The sequence below is a fragment of the Zalophus californianus genome, chromosome 1 (genome assembly GCF_009762305.2).
Source record: "Zalophus californianus isolate mZalCal1 chromosome 1, mZalCal1.pri.v2, whole genome shotgun sequence".
Classification (NCBI taxonomy): domain Eukaryota; kingdom Metazoa; phylum Chordata; class Mammalia; order Carnivora; family Otariidae; genus Zalophus; species Zalophus californianus.
Genome location: NC_045595.1, coordinates 131,916,531 through 131,931,571, shown reverse-complemented (window position 1 = coordinate 131,931,571; position 15,041 = coordinate 131,916,531). Strand labels below are relative to the sequence as shown.

At 35.6% G+C, this 15,041-nt stretch overlaps 1 protein-coding gene across 8 annotated transcripts in view; it reads right to left on the bottom strand.

Moving 5' to 3' along the window:
• The window catches only part of FXR1 (FMR1 autosomal homolog 1), a 57,801-nt gene that overhangs the window by 34,631 nt on the left and 8,129 nt on the right, over window positions 1-15,041 (bottom strand). For 6 of the 8 annotated variants that reach the window (XM_027583863.1, XM_027583864.1, XM_027583865.2 and 3 more), the window contains exons 2-4: window positions 10,699-10,852; window positions 3,698-3,750; window positions 1,824-1,917 (exon numbers count right to left, since the gene is read on the bottom strand). In XM_027583863.1, the coding sequence (XP_027439664.1) occupies window positions 1,824-1,917; window positions 3,698-3,750; window positions 10,699-10,848 (297 nt within the window). In that variant the 5' untranslated portion in view covers window positions 10,849-10,852. The remainder of the gene's footprint in view (window positions 1-1,823; window positions 1,918-3,697; window positions 3,751-10,698; window positions 10,853-15,041) is intronic. The other 2 variants (XM_027583866.1, XM_027583869.2) reach the window with 1 other exon arrangement.

Genomic DNA, 15,041 nt, shown 5'->3' with positions numbered 1-15,041 from the left:
GCACCATGAGCACACCACCAACTTTTTCCTTTAATCTGAGCCTTTACCGTTTCATTATCTGAACAATTTAAAAAGTATGAAAAGCACTAGTCTCAAAATTGACCACCACACATTTCTAATTCTAGAACATTTCCAAAATGAAGTCATTCCTTGTTTGACCTAACCCATCACCAGAATTCCGTAAGAAAAAACTTCTAAAACAGAAATTTTGAAAAATGAAAACAAATCAAGCTCTTTTACCCATCCTTACAAAAAGATATTGATTAGAAAAGGATTCAATACTGAGAAAAACATTTTCACTGGAGTCTAAAGTCCAAGTGAACAAGTAGAGTAGTAATCAGCAGCATCATGGCTACAGTTCATAGTATGCACCAGTACCCTATTTCACACTCCTTACTTTACGGCAAACAGTTTCCCACTTTGTTTCCCTGTGTCTTCCCATACCATCTATGACATTTCCCTAAAGGACACAAATACACACCACACCTAGACTACAGCTACAGATCTTAAAAAAAGTTCTTAGTTCCCACTTTTGGTGGAAGTAAACTATAAAAGAAAAAAGTAAAGTGAAGGTTATACCATTACAGAGTGGTCTCGTGGTGCCCTGACACAATTAAGTTATAACATACTTTGATTTAGCAAAAGCAAAAGGGTGCCCAGTGAACTTAGAGCAAGTAATTAAAATCTAGGCCAAATTTCAGAATGGCAAGGAGTTTAGGCTGCCAGGAATTAAAACGAGCCACCATTCTTTGGTTTCCTAGCATATAACATCTACAATTAATGGGAACTCAAAATTTACTATTAAGAATTACAAAAAATAAAAGACAGATAACTGAGTTCATGCGCCAAGTGCTCAGAACATTGGTTCAGAGTATGTACTCCTAAGTGCTTATAAAAACATTCACACAGATATTTCATCTGTATAGGTTCTCCTATACCTCCAGTTCCCCCAATCCCATCCTACATAAACTAGAAAAATATATTTAGCATATTAGAGCACCTTGAAGGAATTACATCAATTTCTTGAAAATCACAAATCAAATTTTCTGTCTCCAACAGACTCACAACACCTCTATTTGACAATTATTTCCATGTTTCATTTCACATAACATCAAGCATATTTAACAACACTAACATATTGAAAATAGACATCCAAACTCTACTAAGTGTGAATAAAAGCAATGTACAAAGCAGCAGCACTATATAATCCCACTTTTATTTTTAAAAATAGGGGCGAGAGAGAGCCTAGGAATAACAAAAATGGTGAACAGTGGTTTTTTCCTTCTCACATTAATTCCTATTTAGTCCTTTTGGTTTTTCTGTACTTTTAAAAATTTTCTGGACATTTCTAAACTATTCAACAAGGCTGTATGCTAATTACAATATTTCACATTTTTATGTATCAACTATATTAATGATCACAATAAAGGACTATTAATATATTACAAAGATACTAAGAAAAAAAAGTACAAGAAAAAATTTAAAGTAATTAGCAAAAAGGAAAACAGCAACCAATACCACACAGCCCCCTGTGCCAGATTCCATACAAACCAATTCAAATACACTATCATTCTTACTCCCAAATTATTTTCATTTTCATAGTAAAGAAACTTGACCAAGGCCACAAAGCTAAAAATGGTAAAGCTAATATATGAATCCCAGTTCTGATTTCAAACTCAAGCCCTGCTATATATATTACACAGCCAATTAATAATAGAAAGACTAGAGAAAAGAAATTTATTGTCTATCAGCTAAACAGATTTTCCTAAAAGAATATTTATTTAGAACAAAAAAAGACACACACAAAAACTTAAAATACATACCTCTACTTCATCTCCTTCACTAATTTCTTTTTTTATGTCAGGTGGTGGTGGTAATCTAACTTCATTAAATGGAACCTGGCGTTCTGGCTGCCAGCTGAAAGATCAGAAAAGGAATTAACAAATCTGAAACAGATTATTCTAAAAGTCCCTAATATGGAAGCTATACAGTCTATGGTAGTGTGTATTTTTTGAGTGTGAGTTAATCATTTAGCTTTCTCTAATAAAAAGCAACCTTCATTCATATTATATTTTTCCAAGTAAGTAGTCTGTTGAGGTAAAATAGATTTTGCATGACTCTTAATGAAGTTTATAAATTAGCATCATTAATACTAATTATGTATTGCCATCAAAATTACTCAAGGAACAGTACATACATTTTAATAGCTTAAGTTCATCGTAATAATTTAGACTCGAAATAATGTCACATCTACACTGTCAATGAATAGTGCAACCAACTTATTTCAAACAATTTTACAACTATATGACCTATCAAAGGAACAATTTCAGAGCTTATAAAATATTAACTGCATTTTTTGTGTGTACATGTTCACAGAAATGCAGAAAATTAGTTATTTTGCACAGCTGAATTACAAGATTTAACTTTCTTAAACAGAATTAACATTTTCTGCAATGAATATGTTAATATTAAAACTTGGGAAAAGCTGACATTTAACTTTATAGCAAATATAACCAAATTAAAACAAACTTGGCTGTTGGTTAGATAACATTTTTTGTGTCATATTGCAAAAACTGGGTTGATAAAGTTAAAAATTCTTCCCTATTCGGGCGCCTGGGTGGCTCAGTTGCTTAAGCAACTGCCTTCAGCATGACCTGAGGGTCATGATCCTGGAATCCCGGAATCAAGTCCCACATCTGGCCCCCTGCTCAGCAGGGAGTCTGCTTCTCCCTCTGACCCTCTTCCCTCTCGTGCTCTCATTCTCTCTCAAATAAATAAATAAAATCTTTAAAAAAAAAAAATTCTTCCCTATTCTAAGAAGTCATTCATATGCCTGGGAGGCACACTAACACATAAAATAGCAAATAAATTCCTATAGCTTCCAACTGCAGATGCTAGGCAAAACATCAGGAGACAAGATTTTTGAGTGCTTTCTCTTCACCATTACTGTGAAATGGCAGCTGCTCAAAGACAGGAATCACCCCAACACATGTTTCTACATGAAACAGCTGCTGGGCAGAGCTCTCTTCAGGCCATTCCAGAAGCAGCTTAAAAGTGAAAGTTGAAGACTTGTGACCTTCAATTATACAGTGCTCCTTTAAAACTCTTCTGAACCAAGCCCAACATACTGTCTTTCACATTTTTTTAAAGATTTTATTTATTTATTTGAGAGAGAACAGGAACAGGGGGAGGGGCAGAGGAAGAAGCTGGATCCCCGCTGCATGAGGATCCCAATGCGGGCTCAAACCCAGGACTCCAGGATCATGATGCGAGCCAAAGGCAGCCGCTTAACCAAATGAGCCACCTGGGTGGCCCTGTCTTACACATTTTCTAAACAAGACCTAGACCCTACAACAACTATAAAACTGATATTATTCCTTATTAATATCAAGTGTAAATTAAAGGTGGCCCAATACACAACAGCAGCCATTTGGAAGGCCTTCTACAACATCGTTCCAGCATTCTGTGATTTTAAGAATTAGGCATAGTATAATTCCATTTGTGCCATCTATTTTTGCAAAAAATACTAATTCATGTTCACATGTTTTGGCAAAAAAAAAAAAAAGTCATGAAAAAATAACAAATATATTGTGGGCAGAGAAAGAGGTGAAAAGTTATCAAAACTAGAACACCCAGAAGCAAACACGAATTTAGCACAACCAATCTTTAAGATCTCTATCGATAAAAAATGACTTACTTGTTCTCAAAAACAACTGTGAGGGAGTCTTCATGAACATCTTTGATAAATCCCTGCAAAAAACAAAAACATTATCAAAAGCACGTCAATATCCAATTAAACCTTACGTTAGGGGCGCCTCGCTGGCTTGGTCGGTAGAGCATGCAACTTTTTGAGTTGTGAGGGTTGTGAATTCAAGCCCCACTTTGGGCAGAGAGAGCACTTAAAAAAATTACATTAACTGCAAAAGCCTATACTACACATACAAATATGGAACACCGAAAAGAACACAAAGCTTGGAATTAGGCAGATGTGGGTTTGATTTCCATCTCCATCATTTATGAGCTATAGAACCTCAGAAGTTAGCCTCTTTGAATCTGTTTCTACATAGTGTCACCTACCCTAGAATTAGGAAAAAATGAATGTACACCCACAAAACATCATAGATACTAATCGATACTCAAACTGAGCAAGGCTGTCTTTAGGACTGTGACTAGGAGTTCAGACTCTTAGAATCAGGCTGCCAGGATTCATATCCCAAGCTCTTGCATTTACATATTCTTGGGCATAATTTTAACCTAATGGTTCATTACAACATCATTCCTCATGGAATTATGAAAATTGAGATTTAATGTTCACCATAGTACTTGGTGAAATTACAAATATCAATAAATATTACCCTCCACCATTAGTAAAAATCATAACTACATTTTGAATACTAACCTTCAGTTAATTTAATTTTATTTTTCCTACCAACTTCCCTTCCTCCTTCACTTAAAAAAAAATTGAACTATAGTTAAGTACACTGCTTCAAAACCATTTTGGAATGAATATAAAGATTCACAATAAAAATCGGTGGTCATTTTCTAGTCTGAAAATTAATTTTCAAACTAATATTTTTAATCTATCTTCATTTGATACTGCTGAAAGAAACTCTAAGATCTGACATTCAAAAAAGAGCAAAGGACGGGTGTAGAAAAACTGTTCAAATTCTTGCTCTGCCACTGCATAACCTTGGGAGTGCAGTCCACTTTACATTTGTATGATTACAACTGACATTAAGTGACACTTTGTATTACTGTCAAGAAGAAATGCGAAGTTCTCAAACCTTAGCCAAATGCTTACATATACTTTGAGCCACAAGGTACTCAGTAAATAATTTTCTAAAACATTTTTATCACACTAGACTCCATAATATCCATTAAAAACTAGCTAAATAAACACACTTGCAGTACCTGGTTAAAACAAGGCAGGGATGAACATTTCCAGTTTACTTCATCTTCCTCCCCCAAAAATCCATTTAGTAATACTAAAGGAACTTTAAGGCATAAACCAACAAGAATAGACAATAAAGAGCAAAGAAAAAATTGCAACATTTTGGAAATTTACAAAACAGAAGTATCAGTAATTTAAAAAATAAAACAACAGTTACTAATACTGAAATGCTTACTATATGTCAGACATTTTTCTAAGCATTACAAACCAAAAGAAAAGTGAGCAGATCACTACTACCACCCCAGAAAATCTAAAGATAGAAACTCTTGGAAAGGAGAAGGTAAGAGATGTGGCTAAATATAAAATCATTTTCATTAATATAGATTCACCAATCACAAAACATAGGTAACTAAATAAATCTAAAGTCATTGCACTCCTCTCACATTTGCTACTCAATTGCATGATTTTGTATTTGGCCCTGATGTCACTCCAGCTTCAAATGTCTATTATCTGCTTTATTTGTGTGCTATGGGACATTTCAATGCAAATATCCTCATGTGAGGCTAAACTCTGGATACATTCAAGAGTGCTATACCAACTCCTGCCATGCAATGCCAGAGACATTTTTATTCCTCTTTCCCAAAGTTAAAAATTAAGAGCTGCCATTCCAGTTCTGATTATCTGACCATGCCATAATAATGACAGCCTGGCCTGTTTCTCTATTCCCAGTAGGTTCAACCACAGATCACTTTCTGCAATCACTGTGGTCAGCACTTTCATAGTTATGTTACCAACAAATCTATCTCTATTAATACCCTTAACACTTGTAAGGAATATTTAGAAACTGAGAATTTCCAAGTTCATAAATATGAAGTAAAACATATCTTACCATCAAGAGGTTAGTCCTTTTCGACTTTGACTAAAGTTTTCTAGTCCTTCACAACTTTCAGAGTCTAGAATGTTTTACTAAGAAATCTTTGCAGTTTCTGTATAATTTACAAAATGAGTTCAAGTCAGAGCTCCAAGCCACTGGGAAATTTTACCCTTCGTTATACTAAAAATCTATTTTTCTATCTAAAAGTCAACATTTACTCAACTCTTTCCAACCCATCCCCACTTTACTTCCATCACCACCATCATTTTTGTTTGGGTGCATGTTTTCCACAAACTTTTGAGAAAAAATACAACTCTAGACACCTACTCAAATTACTAATACCCTCCAAACATAAAATTAAATAGACTAACAATAAACTGTTAGTTAGCAAACACTTTCTAATCCCCAAACCCTTGATTCTAGGGATAAGGTGCTTCTAAAGGCCAGAACTCCATGAAATTTTGTCCATTTGATGCAGGACTCAGACATCACTTCTCATGGTATTTCTGTATGCTCCAAAGTCACCAGAATGATGACGCTAGCTCCCTATTCACTCAAGCCGCAAAATGGCAGGGTTAGGTCATTGCCAAAATCCAAGTCAGGGGACAGTAAATAACAATGGTCATATTTGTCTGCACAAGACAACAGCAGGGCCTTATGACTTTATGTCTCCACAACTTCTGTACCTCCTCATGTTCTAATCCAACCTTTGGGGATTTTGTCTCTCTTCCTATTCATCATTCATCTGGCCCAGGACCTGTATTTCTCAGAATAAAACCTTTTACATTTCTTTTTCCTCTTCCCACATAATATGCAAACACGAAAATTCCGAAACATTATAAAATTGTCCCTTTGTATGCTTATGTGAAATTCTTAACTACAAAGTATCATCAATAAGCAACAAGGAAGTTTAACACATCAAAAATGTGATCAAAGTATCTTTAGAATGTTGTCCCCAACAAAGCAACAAATAGAACATTACACAGTAAAAACCCAGGAATGCCACAAACGATGTGTAAAATGGGAGGTAAGGGAAGGGATGAAGAAAACAGCAAAAATCCCTGAGCTACAGAAGTACTATTTGAAGAACTGATTTTTTTTAAAAGCAATACAGCCTTAAAAAAATTTTAATTCAATAAGGTGGCAAGTTAATAATCAGTTTGCTCTCTAGATAAAATAATAAGCAGCTGGAAAAGAAAACAGACAAAAAATAATCTAACGGCAGCAGCAATGAAAAATTAAAATCTTAGGAATGCCCTCAACAACAACAAAAATGTACAGGAGCTATGTGCAGAATCTTTGAAATTCGACTAATGAATATATATATATATATAGAATATTCAGGAAAGTGTAAATCTTATCACATCCTTAGGAGATCTTGATACTGTAAAAACTTAACATGCCCCTAAGTGGGACCCCACTAAAATAACTAAGAGTTTATGATTCTATTAGGGGAAAAGAGATTAATCTTAATAACACCAATGTCTATATTTAAAGTAAGTTAAAACACTCAAAATCGAAACTTTTAAGTGGGAGTAGAGAGTAAAGAAAACACATTATCCCTTCCAAATATTAAAGCTTATTTTAAAGCTATAACAATCAAGACAAAAAAAAAAAACCCACACACACTTTAAGAGAACAAAACAAATTCCAAAACTAGGTCTAAGTCATTTAGGAAATTACAAATAGGAGGAAGAATGGTTTGTTTTTAAATAGTATTGGGACGTCTGAATAATTATTGGGAAAAAATGAAAATAGACATTTTCACCAAAAATATAATGGATGAACGATTCAAAGTTTTTTAAATCAACAGAGATTCCGAGAGACCTAAGTTACTTATAACTTCAGACTAAGGAAGACCTTTCTAACCAAAAACACAAAACCCAAAAGCCACAAGAGCACCTGGGTGGCTCAGTTATGCATCTGACTCTTGATTTCCACTCAGGTCATGATCTCAGGGTTGTGAGATCAAGCCCCACCTCAGGCTCCATGCACTCAGCAGGGAGTCTGCTGGAGGATCTCTTTCCCTCACCCCTCTCCCTCTGCCCCTCACAGGCGCACACAAACGCGTGGGCTCTCCCTCTAAATCTTAAAAAAAAAAAAAAAAAAAAAGCCACAAAATGCTTAAGTTTACACTACCTAAAAGCTAAAAATAATCATAACAAAGAAAGGAAAGGAGGGTAAAACACAGTTGAGTTAAATTCCCAATTTATAGTCTCAGGTGAGCTAACAGGTGAACAAGCTAATAAGCGAAAGTAACAATGGGTATGAACTATGTGAATGGGTAGTCACAGAAAAAATAAGTTGTAGTTTTAATTATATAAATCGTTTTTAAAATCTTATGTTTGGGTGCCTGCATGGCTCAGTCGTGAAGCGTCTGCCTTCAGCTCAAGTCACAATTCCAGGCTCCTGGGACCGAGTCCCACATCAGGCTCCCTGCTTCTCCCTCTCCCACTCCCCCTACTTGTGTTCCCTCTCTCGCGCTGTCGAAAACTAAATAAAATCTTTTAAAAAAATAAAAAATCTTATGTTTACTGTGATTTGTTCTGAACTTTGCTTTTCTCCTCCCACTTTTTGTTCTGTAGATCATTCCATTTCAGAATACAAAAAGCAACCTAACAATTTTGAGGTGGGAGCTTAAACTGCTTGGGGAAAGAACAAAGTGCAGAGAATTATCTACCTAACTTAAAGATACATTTGTGATGACAGAGAACACTACAGCTGAAAAACAGGTTTTCAGCTTGATGAGGGCAGTCATGGGGGGGGAATCCAACTGGTTAAGCAGAAAGAAACATGGTATGAATTATTTCAGAAATTGAAAGACCAAGATTATAAATATAGTCAAAAATCAGGATAAAAATCAGGGACCCTGTCTGTGGGAAAGTTACCTGATTCCGAAGATAAAATTTCTACTGGGACAAATGGTTGGTTCAATCAGTAGAGCATGGGACTCTTGGACCTCAGGACTGTGAGTTCAAGCCCCACAATGGGCATAATGCTTACTTAAAAAAAAAAAAAAATTCATTTACAGACCTTTCAGATCCCTCATTTTAGTGAAAGGGAAGCTAAAACCACATACAGCTACATAGTCCCAAAATTCACTCCCTAGACGGCTATAAATGCTGAATTCAAACACTCATCTCTCTGGAGCTCTCTTCAGTAACTCATTTCCAATCAGATGATAAAATGCTTTTCCTGATTTGTACTTTTAAATTCCAAAAGGTTAAGTTTGGTAGCAATACTAATTTGAAGAAATAAAGCGCCATTCCTAAAAAGCCTATTTAAGGCAAAGTTCCCGGGGGGTGGGGGGGACCTCAATATATACTTCACAACTGGAAAGGCAAGCTATCTTAACCAAAAAAGGCTCGAAACAAAATTTTAGTGTTTAAACCAATTTATCAAAAGCCTTGCTTGAAGTGTGATTTACAAATCTAAAAAGATGCCTGAATCCCTTAGAGAGCATTCCCACTAAATCACTAAGAACACATCCTAGTCAAGAAAAATTCCTTTGACTGCAAGGTAAACTATCCTTTCAAATTCAGCCATTTCTTTAAATTTCTCAAAAATCCACTAGTAACCTCCTATAATTGCAACTCATTACATCACAAAATTTACATTCCTTATCAAACAGAAAACAAACTCAAAAAGCTTAATACTCAGCAAACTACCCAGAAACCAGACAACTTGAACCCTCAATTTAAAGTAAGATTTTAGAGTGGAAAATCCAAAATCCGAAGATATATACCCTAAAGCTGTAACTTTTAAACCTCAAATTTTTTTTTTTTTAAGAACTTTGAGAGAGAGAGAGATCACGAGCAGGAGGGAGGGGTAGGAGGGGAGAAGCAGACTCCCCAGTGAGCGAGCAGGGAGCCCAAAGCAGCACTCAATCTCCGGACCATCGGATCATGACCTGAGCCGAAGGCAGACACTTAACCGACTGAGCCACCCAAGCGCCCCAAACTCAAAATTCTTGTTAGAAGAGTTTACTGATTGCCAACAGACTGAGCCAAAAACTGCCACAAGAAACCATATAATCTTCCTAAATGGAGGGTAGGTTTTTTTGAGACTCCAAGCAAAGGATCCATCAAAAATCTCTAGTTCACATTTATTCTAAGCAAAAGGTAAAAAGTTCTCACAATCATCACTGCCTCCTTCAAAATATTCTTATATAATTTAAGATTCACTCTATCTTTAATACTTCTATCAAAGCTTTTCTTCCTAAAGTCTTTCTCAGGATCACTTTCATGAAATTTTTAAATTTTATTTTTCTACCTGGCCACAACAGTCAAATAACATTTTTCCAGTGTGTTAAAACATCACAGTTGATGACTTAACTACTGAACCAAACTTGTGACAAGTTACTGTATTTCTAAAAATATGTGGATTACAATAAATTCTCTCTATATTAAAGACATTGGGCACGGTTTGTTAGATTCTGTGTTACCTCTATATGGGCTAACTCTCCATTTTCCCCAGCTGCATCAATTACTGCTGTGGATAAAGATGATTATGAAAACACAACCAAGAGAAAGGAAAAGTTAATAAAGCATAATTTGTACAAAATTCACCTCAGGTCCTTCCATGCACCACCCCCAAGAACTGCCACTGCAGATTTGATTATCACTTGTTATCCTTTGATCAATTAACCGTTTATTTACTGATTTCATTGTTTGGCCCCAGTCTACCTTCCCAGCCCAATTTGTTAGATACTAAATCTAACAATTTAGTATCTCTGAAACCAGGATACATCTTACAATTGATGGCAAATCTTAAAGAATAGCAGATAACCACATGGCAATCAGGATATAAATGTCACTGAGCATGTTCAAACTTGGTTTGCTTGTAATTTTCTGCACCACTTGACTACAACCTCTTGACATTTCATTCAGCAAACCAATGAAGGCCAATTTTAGGAAGGATTAAGGTTTCTTACCAGAAGGTTGTTCTGTTGACACCTTCTGATAAAATCAAGAAAGCACCAGCACCAAAACTTGCAGAGTGGATGAAAATTCTTGCAAGAAAATCCTGGAGATAATAGAGGAGAGCTCTTTTCAAGTATGCTTGCAACATCAATGCTCTCCATGGCACTGAGGAAGATATTTTAAGAAGAAACACAATCACCTGAATGTGAAGATGTTCTAACCAATTTAGTTTGTTTATATCTTCTATTTTATGCATGCAAGCGTTTAAAGACATCTTTCAGGGGTGCCTGGCTGGCTCAGTTAGTGGAGCATGAGACTCAATCTTGGGGTCGTACATTTGAGCCCACGTTGAGCGTAGAAACTACTTAAAAGATCTTAAAAATAAGTATGAACTACCATTTACAGACGTTAACTGACAACACTTCTTAGTGTCTCTCAGAACTAATGGCACTTTAGATGAAACCGTACGGATCTTCCACTAACTTCCCAAATCTGTGTATAGAAAAGTAGCCTATTCCTTAGACTCTAAACCCCAATTTAACTGTACAGACACCCCTGCCGTTGGCTCACTTGCATACCTCAAATCAACACGTCATCAGAATCATTTCTTGTCCTGCTTTGCACTCTACATGCTATGATCCTTTTTACAAGAGTAAAAATAAAATTGAATACAGCACACAGTATTTTTTAACTAGGATTCTAAGAGAATACAGCCCAATCACTAAGACATTCACTATGGATAATAAACTAACTTCTCTCCCATGCATCTAGAATGGTACTAGCTATGCACTATCCTTACAAGAACTGAGAAAATAGTGTTTGAGTTATAATTTGGATGAGACACTCTATTATGTTGAGAAACTGACTTAGAGGCTCCTAACACAGGTAATCATCATTGCGTAACTTTATATATGTCTTAATTTGCAAACGTAAAGAATCAAAGCTTCTTAGTATTCCCAGGCATTCAAGTGCCCGAAGTACTTAAAGCTACTCTCCCCCAAAATACCATGAGAAATCTTCCTTCTGGTGCTTTTATATCAAGCAATGTAAACAATTGACAATTAAACATTTATGTTTCTGGACTGTGTATTCAGGTAACAGATATAGAAATAACTCATTAAAGAAGGAAAAAAAAAACCTCACTACAGCACAATGGTTCACTGTTAAGATTGGGTCTCAGATCCACTTACTATGTGACAGGTAAAACAAGAGGGGTGAGGGCAGTAAGGTAAGGGTAATAAGACTCCTAACTGGCTGTATTTTTGCTACAAAGCAAGTCACAATGTCCTCATTCAAAGAGTCTTTACATTCTTCCCAGAGCACTCCAGAGACTTTCTGGAGCAATTCTCTGAAGGTTCTATCCAACCTGAATGAGACAGCTCTCCTGGATGCTAGGCATCCTCCCCCTAACTCCCCCATATGCAAAAACAAAAACAAAAAAACCCGAAAACAGATTTTTTTTTTTAATACGCAGTACTAGCACATTTGCCTATGAATATTCAAAAATAAGTCCTGGTGTAGTGAAGATAAAATAAATGAATTAAAAACACAAGAAAATTTAAGAAATTCTATGTATAAACATGACACAGGCTGCGTTTAACCAGAACTGGTAACCCTGGAGCCCTGATAAGTAAAAAATAGTTCAGTATGTAAAAAATAAAACTTCTCTATAACCAGAGATACCAAAAAGTCAACAGGTATTAAATGAGAAGGGGGCACTCTTACAATGAATGAGTCCTAAGAGATCTCAAAAAGTGACAAAAGACATCCAATAGGAAAACAGGCAAACAACAGTTTATGGAAAAGCAAATCCAAATGCCCAACAAACATTAAAATTCACAAGAGGGAACGTGCAAACGAAAGTTCCATTGAGATAACCATTTATATCCAACAGACTGGCCAAAATTAAAGATTTTCTGGCAAGGATGTACAGAAAAGCTTTTGTATTTACTGACAGAGAAAATAGGAAGGGTTAAGCCTTTTAGTAATAATGTTAACATTTATTAGAGTTAAAAAAGAAAAGTTCCCTTCCACCAAGCTTCCCATTCTTTGAAACCTCTCCAATGGAAAGAGGTATGTGGAGTGGCAAAAAACTGAAAACAGTGTCTATTAACTAACTGGGGAAGGGCTGGATATCATAATTCTTGCCATGAAATATTATGTAACCATTTAAAAATAAACTACACTCCAAGGGAAGACAGCCAAAATACAGACAATCCTATTTTTAGAGAGCAATACTGGGGGGAAAAAAAAAAAACCTACATGTGTATATGAGTATGTATCTATGTACCATTCTATTAAGTGTAGAGAAAAATCTAGTATGATGTATACCTGGCTATACATATTACCCGAAATGGAGTGGGAATGAGAGATTATGTGGCAAAGGGGAGCAAGGAGAAAAAGAAGGAAAAAAATTTACAACAAAGCAAGTTCGTGAATACTCAATGCCTACATGTAAAATTATACATATGCAAGCATAAATATTCTTAAAAGAGGGGCGCCTGCGTGGCTTAGTCCTTTAGCATCCGCCTTCAGCTCAGGTCATGATCCCAGGGTTCTGGGATCAAGCCCCGCTTCGGGCTCCCTCTTCAGCAAGAAGCCTGCTTCTTATCCCTCTCCCACTCCCCCTGCTTGTGTTGCTTCTCTGTGTCTCTGTCAGATAAATAAAACCTTTAAAAATATATATATTCTTAAAAGAATTGAAATACTATCCTAAAGCATGATGTCAACCAGCACTTTTTTCATACAGCACATATATACAGCACCACTCCGTTATCTTTTTAATTCTTCCATACCTAGGGATCGCAAATCTAGATTCTAATTAACAAACTAGTTTGATGCCTACACCTAAAATATTTGAATTGTAATTTGATTCCAATAACAAGCACAAATATTTAAGACTAATACTGCAATCAAATTTAACTTCAAGTAGTACTTTTTTTTGAAGACCTGCACAACTAAATCTACAAGTGGAAGTCATTTCAAATCAATGGACACATGTTCTACAAATAAAGTCCACAAATTTACTGATTACATTATGTTAGAAAAGTTATTGCATTATGGAGTAAGTTCTAACACGGAAAAAAATTATTCCAAGTAAACCTTCAGCATTTATTAGTACTGAACATTTAACTATTCTGTTTTAAAAACTGACAATGAAGGGCGCCTGGGTGGCTCACTTGGTTAAGCGACTGCCTTCGGCTCAGGTCATGATCCCAGAGTCCCAGGATTGAGTCCCGCATTGGGCTCCCTGACAGGGAGTCTGCTCCTCCCTCTGACCCTATCCCCTCTTGTGCTCTCTCTCTCACTCTCTCAAATAAATAAAAAATAAGATCTTTAAAAAAAAAAATGACAATGAAGATATGAAGATTTCATAAGAATGCATAAATACCTAATAACACTTGTGTATCATTGTTCTTGGCTTGTTAATTTCACGTGTCCAACAGCTCTCCTTGAATTCCTTAGTGGTTCCACACAGCCACCTGAAACTATTATGACTTTCCAGTTGGCAAGAAGTTGAAGTTCCCCATAGTTCTAGGTATCTGTAAAGTTCTGTGACCACATCAGAACTCAACCAAGGTCAATATATAACAGCTAAAAAAAATTTTTCAACTGAGTCAATTAGAATCAGAAATGAAGTTAATTCTGCATGTATGCCATTACATTACCTAAAATTAAAAACAAATCAGTGTGTCCCAAAGCCAAGAATGAGGGATTCATCTGTTCATTCAGCAAACACAGACAAAAGCCCTACGATGTACTAAATACACATAACAAGCCACCGGAAAACTTAAGACTTGAAAATATCCTATAATATGAAAAACTATAAAAGCAGAAAGTTACAAAATGGAAAGAAAGAAAAGTTGTACTATGATTAATTAGCCACTGTAAGAAACACAGAGATACAGAAAGCCTGAGAGTCTGACCCTGAAGAAATCAACAGAGAAGGCATGCCATGTTCATCTGCCAAAAATAACTACAAACTTCATCAGTTATTACTGGAGGAGACCTCTACTCATTCTCCCAAAAAAGCTAAGCCAAAAATGCTGAGGCTAAAGTAAAGGAAACAAGTTAAAACAACTGATACTTAACTGAGATTTAATGCCGGCTCAATTTTGCCACTGCTTTCAGCATCTTTTAATATAAGGACAAATAAACTAAAATTGTATGTATAAATAATATATACATTTGAATCAACAAAGGAATCCTTTGTATTTTGTTTTGCTCAAGGTATTAAGACTTGGTATTAGAAAATTTAACAGATCAAAGACTCTTACTATTGAATAAACATCTTCCAAATAATATGCTAAAACCTTTTAATACGCAATACTATGTGGCAAGATTACCCAGAGGT